This window comes from Erythrolamprus reginae, chromosome 3 (assembly GCF_031021105.1).
Source record: "Erythrolamprus reginae isolate rEryReg1 chromosome 3, rEryReg1.hap1, whole genome shotgun sequence".
Taxonomy (NCBI): Eukaryota; Metazoa; Chordata; class Lepidosauria; order Squamata; family Dipsadidae; genus Erythrolamprus; species Erythrolamprus reginae.
The window spans coordinates 101,499,177-101,512,046 of record NC_091952.1 but is presented as its reverse complement, the minus strand read 5'-3'; the positions used below and the strand labels follow the sequence as shown (position 1 = coordinate 101,512,046).

The 12,870-nt window shown below is 37.4% G+C and overlaps 1 protein-coding gene across 1 annotated transcript; it reads left to right on the top strand.

Annotated features, from left to right (window-relative positions):
- The first annotated feature begins 394 nt into the window (after positions 1-394).
- Positions 395-11,683, top strand: LOC139165358 (mucolipin-3-like). Its single transcript, XM_070748549.1, has 12 exons — positions 395-616; positions 1,712-1,879; positions 3,046-3,199; positions 5,369-5,453; positions 5,531-5,627; positions 7,026-7,125; positions 7,878-7,990; positions 8,081-8,230; positions 8,755-8,856; positions 8,978-9,100; positions 9,472-9,678; positions 11,513-11,683. The coding sequence occupies exons 1-12, from the start codon at positions 395-397 to the stop codon at positions 11,681-11,683; spliced, it is 1,692 nt and encodes a 563-aa protein (XP_070604650.1).
- Positions 11,684-12,870: the final 1,187 nt, after the last annotated feature.

The window sequence follows — 12,870 nt, the reverse complement described above, 5'->3', positions numbered from 1 at the left end:
AATGTCGAAGATTTTTTTGAGAAATAACTCGTGAAACAATATCCTGTAAAATCTTAACAGGAAAACTGATAAACAAAATAATGTGTTTATGGAAAAAACCTCCTTATGTTTGGTTCCAAAAATAGTGCTTTCTATGATAGGAACATGAGAACTGTGGGAGAACTCATTTTTCTTCACTGTTAATATCTTTTTCACTGCTGTGATTAGTTGATGAAATAACATCAATGGGCTATAAGTTGGCATGGAAGGTGCTGTAATACTTGTAGTTTAGAGTTGAAACTCTTGTTGTTAAAGGAGACAATCACACCTTGAGTTTTAGATATGCTCACAAATACATGCATAGCATTTTTGGTTAATCATTCCAATATTGCTAATGTTTTTTTCTATTCCAGCAATGGAAAATCCTGAAGTGCTTGTAGGCAGCTGCAGTACTCAGGATGATGAACATTTATACAGTGTAAAACATCATGCATCAATGTGCCAGCTTCTGGAAGATCAGTTAAGAAGAAAACTTAAATTTTTCTTTATGAATCCCTGTGAAAAATTCTGGGCCCGAGGAAGGAAACCGTGGAAGCTGGGCATACAAATTCTGAAAATAGCTATGGTCACTATCCAGGTGAGATACAAAGCTGCAGTACAATTATTACTTACACATTTTTAGCTACTGCTATATAAATTCAAGAAATTATAACCAGTTGAGTGACAACCTCTGATTTACTGCTGCTTTAGTGACTTGTGTTTTTAGAACCATTTGTACGGTTGGTATTTGAAACTTTCAGACCTTAATACAGGCAGTCCTCGACTTATAACCATTTGTTTAGCAACTGTCTAAAGTTACAAGGGCTTGGTCATATAATTAGAATTTGGGCGCTTGACAGCCAGCATGTACTAATGATGGTTGCAGCAGAATTTGAAAATGTCCAATATGAACTATACTAATATTATATTATATTTTTATTCAGCAAAACAGATCCAAGATCAAAAAGAATAAAATAGTCATGATATTGAACTGGGCTAAATTTTAAGTGTAACAAGAATATAGTTACATAAATATAGGAGGAGTCTTTGACCACTGAATGAAAATAAAAGTTGTAAATCGGAGGGATGGTACCCAGCTCTTTTTTCCTATATGTTCAATTCCTGATTTATTTACCTTTCACACTCTCAGGGTAAAATGAAACTACCAAGAGAATGAGTAGGGAATGGTGGTAGAACTACTGTATTTTTCGGAATATACAGATAAGAGGCACCCTTTTCCTCCCTAAAAGAGGCTGAACATTTGGGTGTGACTTATACTTTGAATGTTACTTTTTCAAAGTTTTTTCCCCCAGCCCTAGCAAGGTGCTGACAATCTTCTCTGCTTCCTATGCCCTCCGAAGAAGGTTTTTTCCAGCCCTAAGTCTTTGCAGGCTTGCTTTCATTCCTATCCCCTCTGAAAAAGGCTTTTTCAGCCCTAACCAGAGGATAAAATAATGTGTTCGAGCTGAACTGACTAAGAACACTAACCAGATGAATACCTGATAGGTAGATTCCCCCCCTCTATTTTACTCCCCCGAAACTAAGGTGTGTCTTATACTCCAGTGTGTCTTATACTCTGAAAGATACGGTAGCTACGAATGCTCCATCAATTAAAAAATTTAATGTACTTGTGGTCAGAATGGACTTTTTGAGTATTTTAGCTGAAGAATTCCCTTTCTATTGATATTTTCAGCTTGTAGTTTTTGGTTTAAGCAATCAAATGGTGGTTACATTTAAAGAAGAAAACACGGTATCCTTTAAGCATCTATTCCTGAAAGGCTATATGGACAGCATGGATGACACCTATGCAGTGTACACGCAAAAAGAGGTCTATGACCAGATCTCTTTCGCAATAAACCAGGTAATATTTATCTATCTATCTATCTATCTATCTATCTATCTATCTATCTATCTATCTATCTATCTATCTATCTATCTATCTATCTATCTATCCATCCATCCATCCATCCATCCATCCATCCATCCATCCATCCATCTATCGGCTGTATGTTCCAGCATAAGTCTGGAATGACTCAAGCAATTTTAAACAAACTTGGTACACAGATGATTTACCCTCTGGAAACAAATACTGTGGGAGTAAGACACCCTAGTACCCCTTAGTGTGTGTGTGTGTTCCAGCATAACTCTGAAACATCTGGGCCATTAATGAGAGCGAGTGCAGCGTCCTAGAGTGGACATTGTCTATGATTCACTTCTGTCACAACTTCCTCTAGAAAGCCAGCCATGACATTTGCCCTCCACTGGGCCAATGGGAAAGCACTTGATATTCCCTTCTCTTGACAGAAGGTGGCCCAAAGTGCCATGATTGTAGAAAGGGTGGGAAAGAGGAGTGCGTTGGAGGGGGGAGGGACAGGGCAGGGGTGATGGGCATGGGGGTAGGGGGAAGAAAGGCCCCTCTCAATGACTCCCTGTTAGAGGCAGACGACGCCCCCTGGTGGATTTGGGGCAAAGTGCCAAGATTGTAGAAAGAGCGGAAAGAAGATCACATGGGAAGGGGAGGGCAGGGGTGATAGGCATGGGAGTAGGGGGCAAAAGACCCTTCTCAATGGCTCCCTGTCAGACAAATGCTTTGAGGTCTATAAATACCCGTGTAGCGCTGGGTTTTCAGCTAGTATTTTATAAAATATTGTACACTGAACCTAAACTAAGCTTGAAAAAGCCAAGTCATTATATGTAAACAGATATGAATGGAAGGAAAATCACATTGGTTTCCTATACCATAGAGCTTGCATTGGCTCTAATGAGGCAAGAGATGCAGACCTTTTAATTCCATAGTAACCTCATGAGATAAAGGTAACACAGGCAATTGGCCCATAAAAATGAGGTTTTCTATGACTGAATCCATTTCACCGAGTTTTATTTGAACTTTAGTCTTTGTAATTCTATTCATGAGATCAATAAATCTGAAAAGCAGGATGTTCCATCGCAGACATTCTCTTGCGTCTCCAATTAGTTCAGTTTTAATTATCAGGCAGCTCCATTAACTGGTTGTACCTTGTCGCTTAGTTCTTACAGCTGCGTGCTAATTCGGTTGGAAATCACGCCTACGAAAAGAAAGGATCAGAAGAGACGCCCATGGCAATATGTCAGTACTTCTACAAGAGAGGAATTATCAGCCCTGGAAATGACACTTTCGATATTGACCCAGAAATTGAAACTGGTGATATACTGAACGACTCAAATCAGATAGATTGTTTCTGTGTGTGAGAGAGAAAGGAGAATGAGAGTGGGGTGGGCGGAGGTCAGAAAGAGAGACAACTTGAGCAAAGTCATAGTGTTTAAAAGCAAACACATAGTAATTTCCAGTATCATTACAATATAATGGGTAGACACTTCAGATGTTTTATTTGTACAGGAAGAAATTCAACTACTGCAGATAGTCCTCACTTAGCAATTGCTTCATTCAGTAACAGTTCAGAGTTACGACAACAGTGAAAAGGTATATTTAAGACCAATCCCTGAACTTGCAGCTATTGCAACATCCATTGTCACCTCCTCAGCTTGTTTCCAACAAGCAGAATCATTGTGGAAAATGGCAGGAAGTCACAAAAGTCATATGCCATTTTGCTTAACAACCTGAGGTGATTTGGTTAATGACTGCACTGGAACTGTCATGGGATGTTTCACTTTATGACTATATCACTTAGTAACTGTGATTAGTAAGTGAGGACTACTTGTACATTAGAGTCTTGTTTAAGTCATGAAAACTGCAGTAGTGGTGCTTCATTTAATTCCTTGCCCCATTTCACTCAAATGATGTCAGCTTCAGTCAGACCTAGTATATTCCATATAGATGTACATTGTTTATATCTATGGAGATTCTCAGTCATCCAGGTTATGGTTGTCCTGAAGGTGCTTTTTCAAGAAGTAACTGGACTTTCTGGTTTTTCTTTGAAGATGTTTTGCTTCTCATCCAATAAGCTTCTTCAACTCTGAGCTGAAGAAGCTTCATGGATGAGAAACAGAACATCTTGAAAGAAAAACCAGAAAGTCCAGGTGCCTCTTGAAAAAGCACCTTTAGGGTGTACGTGGTTTAGTTTCCAAGTGGCCTGATACCCTGCTGATAAAAATGGCTGACTCATAGCCCAGTGTGTTGACTTTATTGTATCTGAAGCAGGTTCTTCATACTGGTAATTATTGAACAGAGTTAAGGGTGCATCTACTTGCAAGATACTGTAGTATAATCAAAATTGAAGCAATTGATGTCCCTCATCCACAAAAGTGTCTTGCCAACTCAACATTGCAAACATCACCAACACTAATTGGTGATTCAGGTTCATGGTGAACTTTACTATTAGGAAAAGTGAGGCAGTGCCCTCAGACTGTAGACATGTGATAGAAAGCATTAGTAACCTGTTGGATGACATAAATGTTTGCTGTGTGGATTATTTTGCGCTCTTACTTTTGCCCTGAAGTATTGAAGAAAATGTCACCTTACAATGCACTTACAAATCCAGTTAGCTTACTTGCCTGAGCCATTCATGTTTATGTGCTTTAGGCAAATACCGAAATATATTGGCTGACTCTACTGGCCTCTGAAACTTTGTGAATAAATTTGAGTGGACAGTCTTAACTGTTCAACATGAATATTGATTACTGAACATATAGAATTATTGGTAGTGTCTGTTATGAGAATTCAGAAGCATTGTGACTTATTTTTGGAGTTTGGAAATAGTGACATAAATAATAATCTCTTAGCGAACTAATGTAGTAAACATATGTGCACAACATTTCCAAACAATACCAAAAGCTGAATTCTGTAAGGATATCTTAGCTTAAACCTCTTGGGTATGAAAGATATTAAAGGACTGTTGACAGATTGAGGGTCTTTTCTTGATATATGTATGCAATTACATGAACCAATGTGTAACATATACAAATAATTACAGTACAAGAACTTTCTGAATTACTGTTTCTTCATTTTATTTAGATGGAAGTAATTCATAACTGCATTGAAACATCATTCTACAGTCATAAGTAGAAGGGCCTGTAACCATAGAAATTAGGGTATTAGGGTACTGATCTGTGGATCAAGTATAAAATTTCCTTTTTGGGTTTATTTTTAACAAGCAGATATTTTCAGGGATTCTTTATCAAATAAGAATTCCCATAAGGCAGAAGTTCAGTAAATATATGCATTAAATTAATGAAAAAACATAGCTGCTTTTTTCTTGCAAGTGTGAAGAAAGATTTTACATCTGGTATTATTTAGATAAGACTACTAGTGACCAGATTGGATTTAATTTCCTTTTTACTGATTTTCTGTCTTCCTCGTCTTATTAAATATTGAGTATTTTCTATATGCCGTAAAGCATCTGTCTTCCCACAGAGTGTCTTTATGTGGAGCCAATGCTACCTCTGGAAAATGGGACACTGAGGAAGACTCCTTTCAATTTTACTTTGGACTTCCAGAGGTGAGGAGAAATAAAAGTTGCTGGCATTCTTGAACATTTTTGGTAATGGTGAAATAAAGCTCCGGTCTCTGTTCTAGACTTGTAACTCTGACACTCACGTTCAAACTGAAGGCCATTAATCTCCAGACTGTTCGACAACACGAACTCCCAGACTGCTATGATTTCACACTAACAGTAAGTACAGAGGTGGAGTCCTTGAAACTTTCTGAGCTTGGTTGTTTATGTGCAGATAAACTAGGAAGCAAGTAAAAAAAATTGAACTGATGAAGACTTGTAATTAGTTATTTTCTGAAGGGCAGGTTTGGGATGGGAGAAATGGGCCTAGATTGTGTCAGCTTCTTCTTAAAGTGGACTACAATAGTCCCTCACCTATCGCTGGTGTTACGTTCCAGACCTGGCCGCGATAGGTGAAATCCGCAATGGGGAATTTATCGACTGATAGTACTTATTTAAGTATATGGTAATTGTTTGGTAAGTTTTCATTGTTTTAAGTGTTTATAAACCCTTCCCACACAGTATTTATTTTAGATACAGAATTTAAATACAGTATTTACAATTTTAGATATATATTTTTTTTAAAAAACCTGCCGATCGAGTTCGGCGGGCTGTTTAAATCTGCCGATCACCTTCCTCAGAAACCCGCGATGAAGTGAAGCCGCAGTAGGTGAAGCGCGGTATAGCGAGGGACTACTGTATTGCAGTATATACATTAGCAACTTAGAAGTAGAGAATAAAGTGAAATGATAACGCTGAAGCTAATCAAGAGGCAGGCACCAATGATTTATTGCTACCAGAGATTTGCCTGACCACAGCTGCAAATACCCATTTGGTAAATCAGCTATTCTTTGTGTGTGTGTGTGTGTCCTACAATTCACATTAATTCTCGCGGTAACTCAACTACTCTTCTTTTAGTTAAGTTCAAAACATAATTCTATATAGTATTAGCTTTTTGACAATAATATTAACAATAATATTAATACTTTTATTATGCGTGTAACTATATTGTAATTGTACATTTTAAAATTTGTTTCTATTTATTTTTGGTTGACTGTGGCTGGCGATCAACTTGAATACTCCTCAGATGGAAAAGTGCAATAAAACCCAAATAGTGATAAGAATAGCAATATTTCTGAAACAATATTAAAAAGATAGAAGACATTGGGTCATGTTCTCTTGTTAAGTTTTGTTCGAGGATTATTCAGATATAGTCTTCCTTTATTCTATTTCTCCACCTTATTTTTAAACTGCTTAGATTTGGGGGAGAATGGTACACTGACAGAACTAAACTAACTCCAAGCATTTTCTGTTTTCTACAAAACATGCTTTTTATATGCCATCACTGCTTCAAAGTTATACTTCAAGCTAACTATAAGACTTTATGGCTTTTTTGAGAAGAATAGTAGATAGATAAATAGATGGATGGATGGAAGGTAGGTAGGTAGGTAGGTAGATAGATATAGATTTTGATTTTATTACCAAGCATTAGGCATAAACTATTCAGATTCTATCTGAACTAATGAGTGTTTAGAAATAAGAATAATAGCATCTTTTCTATCTCCACAATATCTACAGATACTCTTTGATAACAAAGCTCATAGTGGAAGAATTAAAATAAGCCTAGACAATGATATTGCCATCAAGGAATGTAAAGACTGGCATGTTTCTGGATCAAGTAAGCTTAAAAAACATACTTTTGTTATTACTTATTTAGTGCTTATTAGGTTTTATTGAAGGCCTAGTGATGCATGAAGTTAAATATAGTATTTGCTATGTTCTGTAGTAACTATATTTTTTAAAGTATGTTTGTCAACTGAGCACACAATTTGAATATGTGTGTTACATCATTTCACCTATAGTCCTTAAAAAAGTCTCTTTCTATATGGTTAATATTTGAATTACTGGCGAAATTCAAAATTTTTCCCTACCAGTTTGGTGGGTGAGGTTTGGTGGGCGTGGCAAGGAAGGATACTGCAAAATCTTCATTCCCACCCCACTCTGGGGCCAGCCAGAGATGGTATTTGCCGGTTCTCCTAATTAGTCAAAATTTCCGCTACTGGTTCTCCAGAATCTGTCAGAACCTGCTGAATTTCACTTCTGATTTACAGTATATTAGAAGGGAATTCCCCACAATGGGAAATTTGCCCCAAATGCAAATAACTACATAACTTGAGGGAGGAGGGGTCCTCTTTAGACTACCAAAAGTGTGAAGCATTCATTCTTTTTGATGGCTTTGAATCCTTTAATTATCCACCTCTCCCTGTATTGAAAAATTAAGTAAGATGGAGGCCTCTTCTCCATTATTAGCACTCTCTCAAGGCAATTTCACGAAGAAAATTTCCCCTCAGACACAAATGAGTATGTGTTCTATGAGAGTATCAGGTTAACTATTATGCATAGAAAAGTAAATCAATCTTTTTTTCCCAGTACAGAAGAATACCCATTATATGATGATCTTTGATGGTTTTGTCATACTGACATGTCTTGCATCACTGATTCTCTGCACACGATCTGTAATTAAAGGAATTTATCTACAAAGGGTAAGCTTATGTTTGTCAGTATCTCTTAATAAATTTAATTGCAGCTTTTCAACAGCAATTTCTCTTTTGTTGCCCTCTCACGTATCCTAGGAATTTGTGACTTTTTTCCAACATCACTATAAGAAAGAAGTATCTTTCTCTGATCTAGTGGAATTTGTCAATGGATGGTATATCATGATCATCGTTAGTGACCTTCTTACCATAGTTGGTTCTACATTAAAGATGGAGATACAAGCTAAGGTAAGTGACTTGAATGCTGATTAGATTACCTGTGTTCCAGTTTTGGAAGTCCCAATTGAAATCTTATTGACCAACCTGAATTTTGTTATTTTAATAGTTCACTTGAGTCTTCAACTGGGGAAAATGGTCACATTGAGAAAACTGCTGCTCCAGAGAAGGCATTTTTCTAGCTGTATATTTTACCTATCCATGGTAATATCATTAGAAATTAGAAATGAGCAGTATCTGTGCATATCATCAAAAGTCTATTAATTTGCTGTGCAATGCATTTGTGCTCTTTGTCCACCAGGAAACAGCCCTGACATTTTTAGCCCATTTCTTTTTAATGGAATAAGGTTTACTCACCTCCCAAGAACGGTCTCCTAATCTAGCAGAACTTTATGTCTCCCATCTCAGTGTCAAAAGAAAAGAAAATATGGTATCCCCAAGAGTTAAAATGAATATAAAAGGTCCTTTTTTTATGGGCACCCCAACTGAAATTCCGTTAGTGTAATTTATTGAACATCATCTTAATCTTCATATAGAGTCTGACAAGCTATGACGTCTGCAGTATCCTGTTAGGAACTTCCACCATGCTTGTGTGGCTTGGAGTGATCCGCTACCTCAGCTTCTTTAAGAAATATAATGTAAGGATCTTCTGGAACACTCATGCTCTTGGTATTCTTTTCTGTTATTACCTGGCAGTGCTGAATGTCTTTGGAAAGTCTAATGAGCATCTCTGGGTTTTTCTTGGGCCTTGTTTTTCAGCTGCTTATTTTGACTCTCCGTGCAGCATTGCCCAATGTCATTCGATTTTGCTCCTGTGCGGCTATGATCTATCTGGGTTATTGTTTCTGTGGCTGGATTGTGCTGGGCCCATATCATGCTAAGGTACTGTGAGTTGGATGTTTGTCATCTAGTTTTGTATCTGAAGGGTCTTGCGCAAATGTTAACAAAATGAGCACGCTGCCAAGATATCTGAAAGGGCCAGTTTATCACTTTAGTTATGTAACTATACATGATCACCAGAATATGGAGTTGTCACGTATAGGTATATATTCTGCATTATCTGAGGCATTGATGCACATTAATAAAATATTGTAATATCCAGAGATTTTCAAGGGCTGGTATTGAGTAAAACATGTAACATTTATTTGCAGTTTACTGTATTTGACCAGTATTTTTTAAACAACTTGAGCAAAAAATGGAAATAATTTTCTTTTCTTTTGTCTGTTTGTTACTGAATATTTGTTCTCTTCTAGTTCCATACCTTGAATATGGTTTCTGAATGTCTTTTCTCTTTGATAAATGGAGATGACATGTTTGCTACTTTTGCAAAAATGCAACAGAAAAGCTACCTGGTGTGGCTGTTCAGCCGGATCTACCTCTACTCTTTCATTAGCCTCTTTATCTACATGGTTCTGAGTCTCTTCATTGCCTTAATTACAGACACGTATGAAACAGTGAAGGTACATAAACATCACTATAGGATGTTACGTTTAATTTTTGAAATGTGAATTTCCAAAAGTTCTGAAATAGTTTTCTGAATATCAAATGATTTTGTTCATTTCATTAGTCTCTTGTGCAAACAGAGATATTCTACACCTTTGCAAGAATTCAGCATAACATCATGACATCATCATACAAATGACACCGAGCTCTGATAAGTTCATATTTACTGCAAGTAAGCTAAAAAGGGCCATTTGCATGATGACATCATGATGCAGTGTCATCATTTATTCGGTCTATGTCAAACTCACAGAGTCATGTTACCGTCATATGATGTATTGCGATGTTTCCCCCCTTTGCGGAACTGGGGTGGGCTTGGCCTGCGCATAATGCATCCAAATCACAGGCCATCTGTTCCATTTATTCCATAGCTGAGTGATAAGTTTTTGTGTTTAATTTTTTTTTGTGAGCAAGTTCTTTAGAACAACCAAGACTGAAGTTTAAGGCTATAACCTATTGCTTAATTTCCCAACTCTACTTTAATCTGAACTACTATGCTTAATTTCCCTTGGGCAAGAGGACATGTACTATGATAACAGTTGTTTTTCCCTTCCCATTGCCTATAATATGAGGGAATCTCTTCAGAAGATAGTTTGGGTGCTCCAACTTCCTAATGTCCTCTGTAGGCCCTAAAGACAAAAAAAAATGAAAAGCCCTCAAGCACTCTTCTTGCAATACTGACGTGAGAAGACCCCAGGAGCAAGACAAGATTTTAAGTTAATGTTATGTTTATATTGAATTACAAGGATATTTAATTCAAAACAATTCCTATGATTTCTGTTGTTTTTGATGCAAAGTTGTGTCTAATCCATTGTGGCCCCATGGACAACATTCCTTCAGGCCTTCCTGTCCTCTACCATCCCCTGAAATCCATTAAATCTCACGCTGACTGCTTCAGTGACTCCATCCAGCCACCTCATTCTCTATCATCCCCTTATTCCTTTGCCCTCAATCTCTCCCAGCATTAGGTTCTTCTCCAGTGAGTCCTTCCTTCTCATTAGGTGGCTAAAGTATTTGAGTTTTATCTGCAGCATCTGGCCTTTTAAAGGGCAGTCAGGGTTGATATCTAGGACTGACCGATTTAATCGCCTTGCAGTCCAAGGGACTCGCAGAAGTCTTCTCCAGTGCCATATTTCAAAGGCCTTGCTCCTCTCTATTATTTTATTACTGCCTTAGCAGCCGTCCGCAACTTCAGGTAGCTAACGTACGATTTGACAAAGCAGATTTGGCTCTGGTTAGCTTTCATATTGGAAGTTGAAAAAAATCTAGTGCTGTGGGAGGTTGAAAACCCATCCTGGAAGGTGGCAAAACCACATCACTTTCTTACTATTCCTGGGCAATAAAACTGAATGGATGTATCCATGTAAATCACAAGGAGTTAGAGAAGATGGCTTTGCTCTTTGATTTCAGAATTTTCCTTTTCTCTCGTATGAAAAAGTATAATTTGGCAGCATCATTTGGAAGACATCTGAATATTTCCTGCAAGGCTACTAGAGTCTGCCTGGAATCCTGAGGCTCAAAGTTGTGTTCCCCTGTCATTTCTACCAGAGTTTAAAGACCAATAAAATGCAGATTACAAGTCCATCCTAATCTCCCAATCTCTTGTGGAAACTTGGGGGAAGGTGGATGAGAAATAGGGTGCAAGAACCTCACTTTTCTCCTTTTTAATAGCTTCTAACTCACCAGGAGAAACCTGACCTTTCCTATTTTTCCTCATCCCTCTTTAAAAATTGTGTTTTTCATAGCCATATAATATCCACTGGAGTTGTACTACATAACAACTTTTTTTTTTAGCATTACCAGCGTGAAGGCTTTCCAGAGACAGAACTTCATTCATTCATAGCCCAGTGCAAAGACCTGCCAAACTCTGGAAGATACAGATTAGAAGAGGACAGTCCTATAAATATTTTCTGTTGTTGTAAAAGGTTGGTGACTAAAGGCCTGGGTGACAGATGCATCATCTGACAGCTTGGTTTCTTCAATATTACGGTAAATTAAGTTGGCTGCTGTGAGAACAGAAAGCAGGTTAATAGAACATCAGTGTTGAATCTAGTGAAACTGTAGGCACTTTCTCATAAGCCTAGTGACCCTACACTGGTTTGAAAGCTGCTCTGGATTCCCATGATCCCCCAATGTCATAGATAGATAGATAGATAGATAGATAGATAGATAGATAGATAGATAGATAGATAGATAGATAGATAGATAGATACCCATTTTTCAGAATTGCAAATGGTTAAAAGTGAAAGCAATTACTGATTTATTTTAAACTTTCTGAGGGTTGAGGAATAAAGATACCAGTGAACCTTTAAAATAATGGTGCATAAGATAACTTTGGTATTAGTTATACTTTTGTATAGTGAGCAATTGTGATTATCCCCACTAATTCTTTGGGTTTTTTTAACAGTACAGTTTCTAACCTTGCACTTCTTATTCAGGGTGACTTATTTTTATTAAAATTATTTTCTTTAGATCAATAGATCTTGTTTGATTTATAAAATGGGACCATTTTGATTTCTTTCTCTTTATTATATTTTTGTGCAGCTGGATAACATCTCTGTACCTTTTCCCCTTCTTTTAGGTCTTAATAAAAACATTGGCAAAAATTGCTGAAAGTAGTTGGAGATTCTGGAGCTGGACAATCATCACAGATTCAGTAAGAAATCATCAAAGAAGAAAGAAAGGAATGAAGGGAAAGAGAGACAAAAAAAGAGAAAAAGAGAAAAAAGAAATAGAGGAAGGAAGGAAGGAAGGAAGAGGAGGGGGAAAAGGGAGAAAACAGAGAGAGAGAGAAGAGGAAGGAAGCACCACAAACTGTGGTTATAGACATCGTTTCAGAAGACACTTTGAAACAACACAGCAATTTAGGGCTGGAAGACATCTAGGAGGTCATCTAGTCCAACCCCCTGCTGCAGCAGGAAAGCTTACACTGTCTGGATTATTTTGGTGCCTCTAACAGAGAGAACAATTGCCAGAAAGAAGAAGGAGTTTACTAGGACAAGGCTGCCATGCAGAGGAAGGCAGAGATAGTCCTTAACTTATGACCACAATTGAGCCCAATTGAGCGTTGTTAAGTGAGTTTCACCACATTTTATTCAATCCATGACATCTCTTGGCTCTAATAGTGATGTGCAAAGTAGGGAAGTAAATCT

Bases quoted from the DNA above. Each gene is read 5' to 3' on its own strand.
- LOC139165358 (XM_070748549.1), top strand. From the start codon at position 395: ATGGAAAATCCTGAAGTGCTTGTAGGCAGCTGCAGTACTCAGGATGAT. The intron at 7,126-7,877 runs GTAAGCTTAAAA...TTTTTTTCCCAG, and splicing joins CTGGCATGTTTCTGGATCAA to TACAGAAGAATACCCATTAT. The intron at 8,231-8,754 runs GTAAGTGACTTG...ATCTTCATATAG, and splicing joins AGATGGAGATACAAGCTAAG to AGTCTGACAAGCTATGACGT.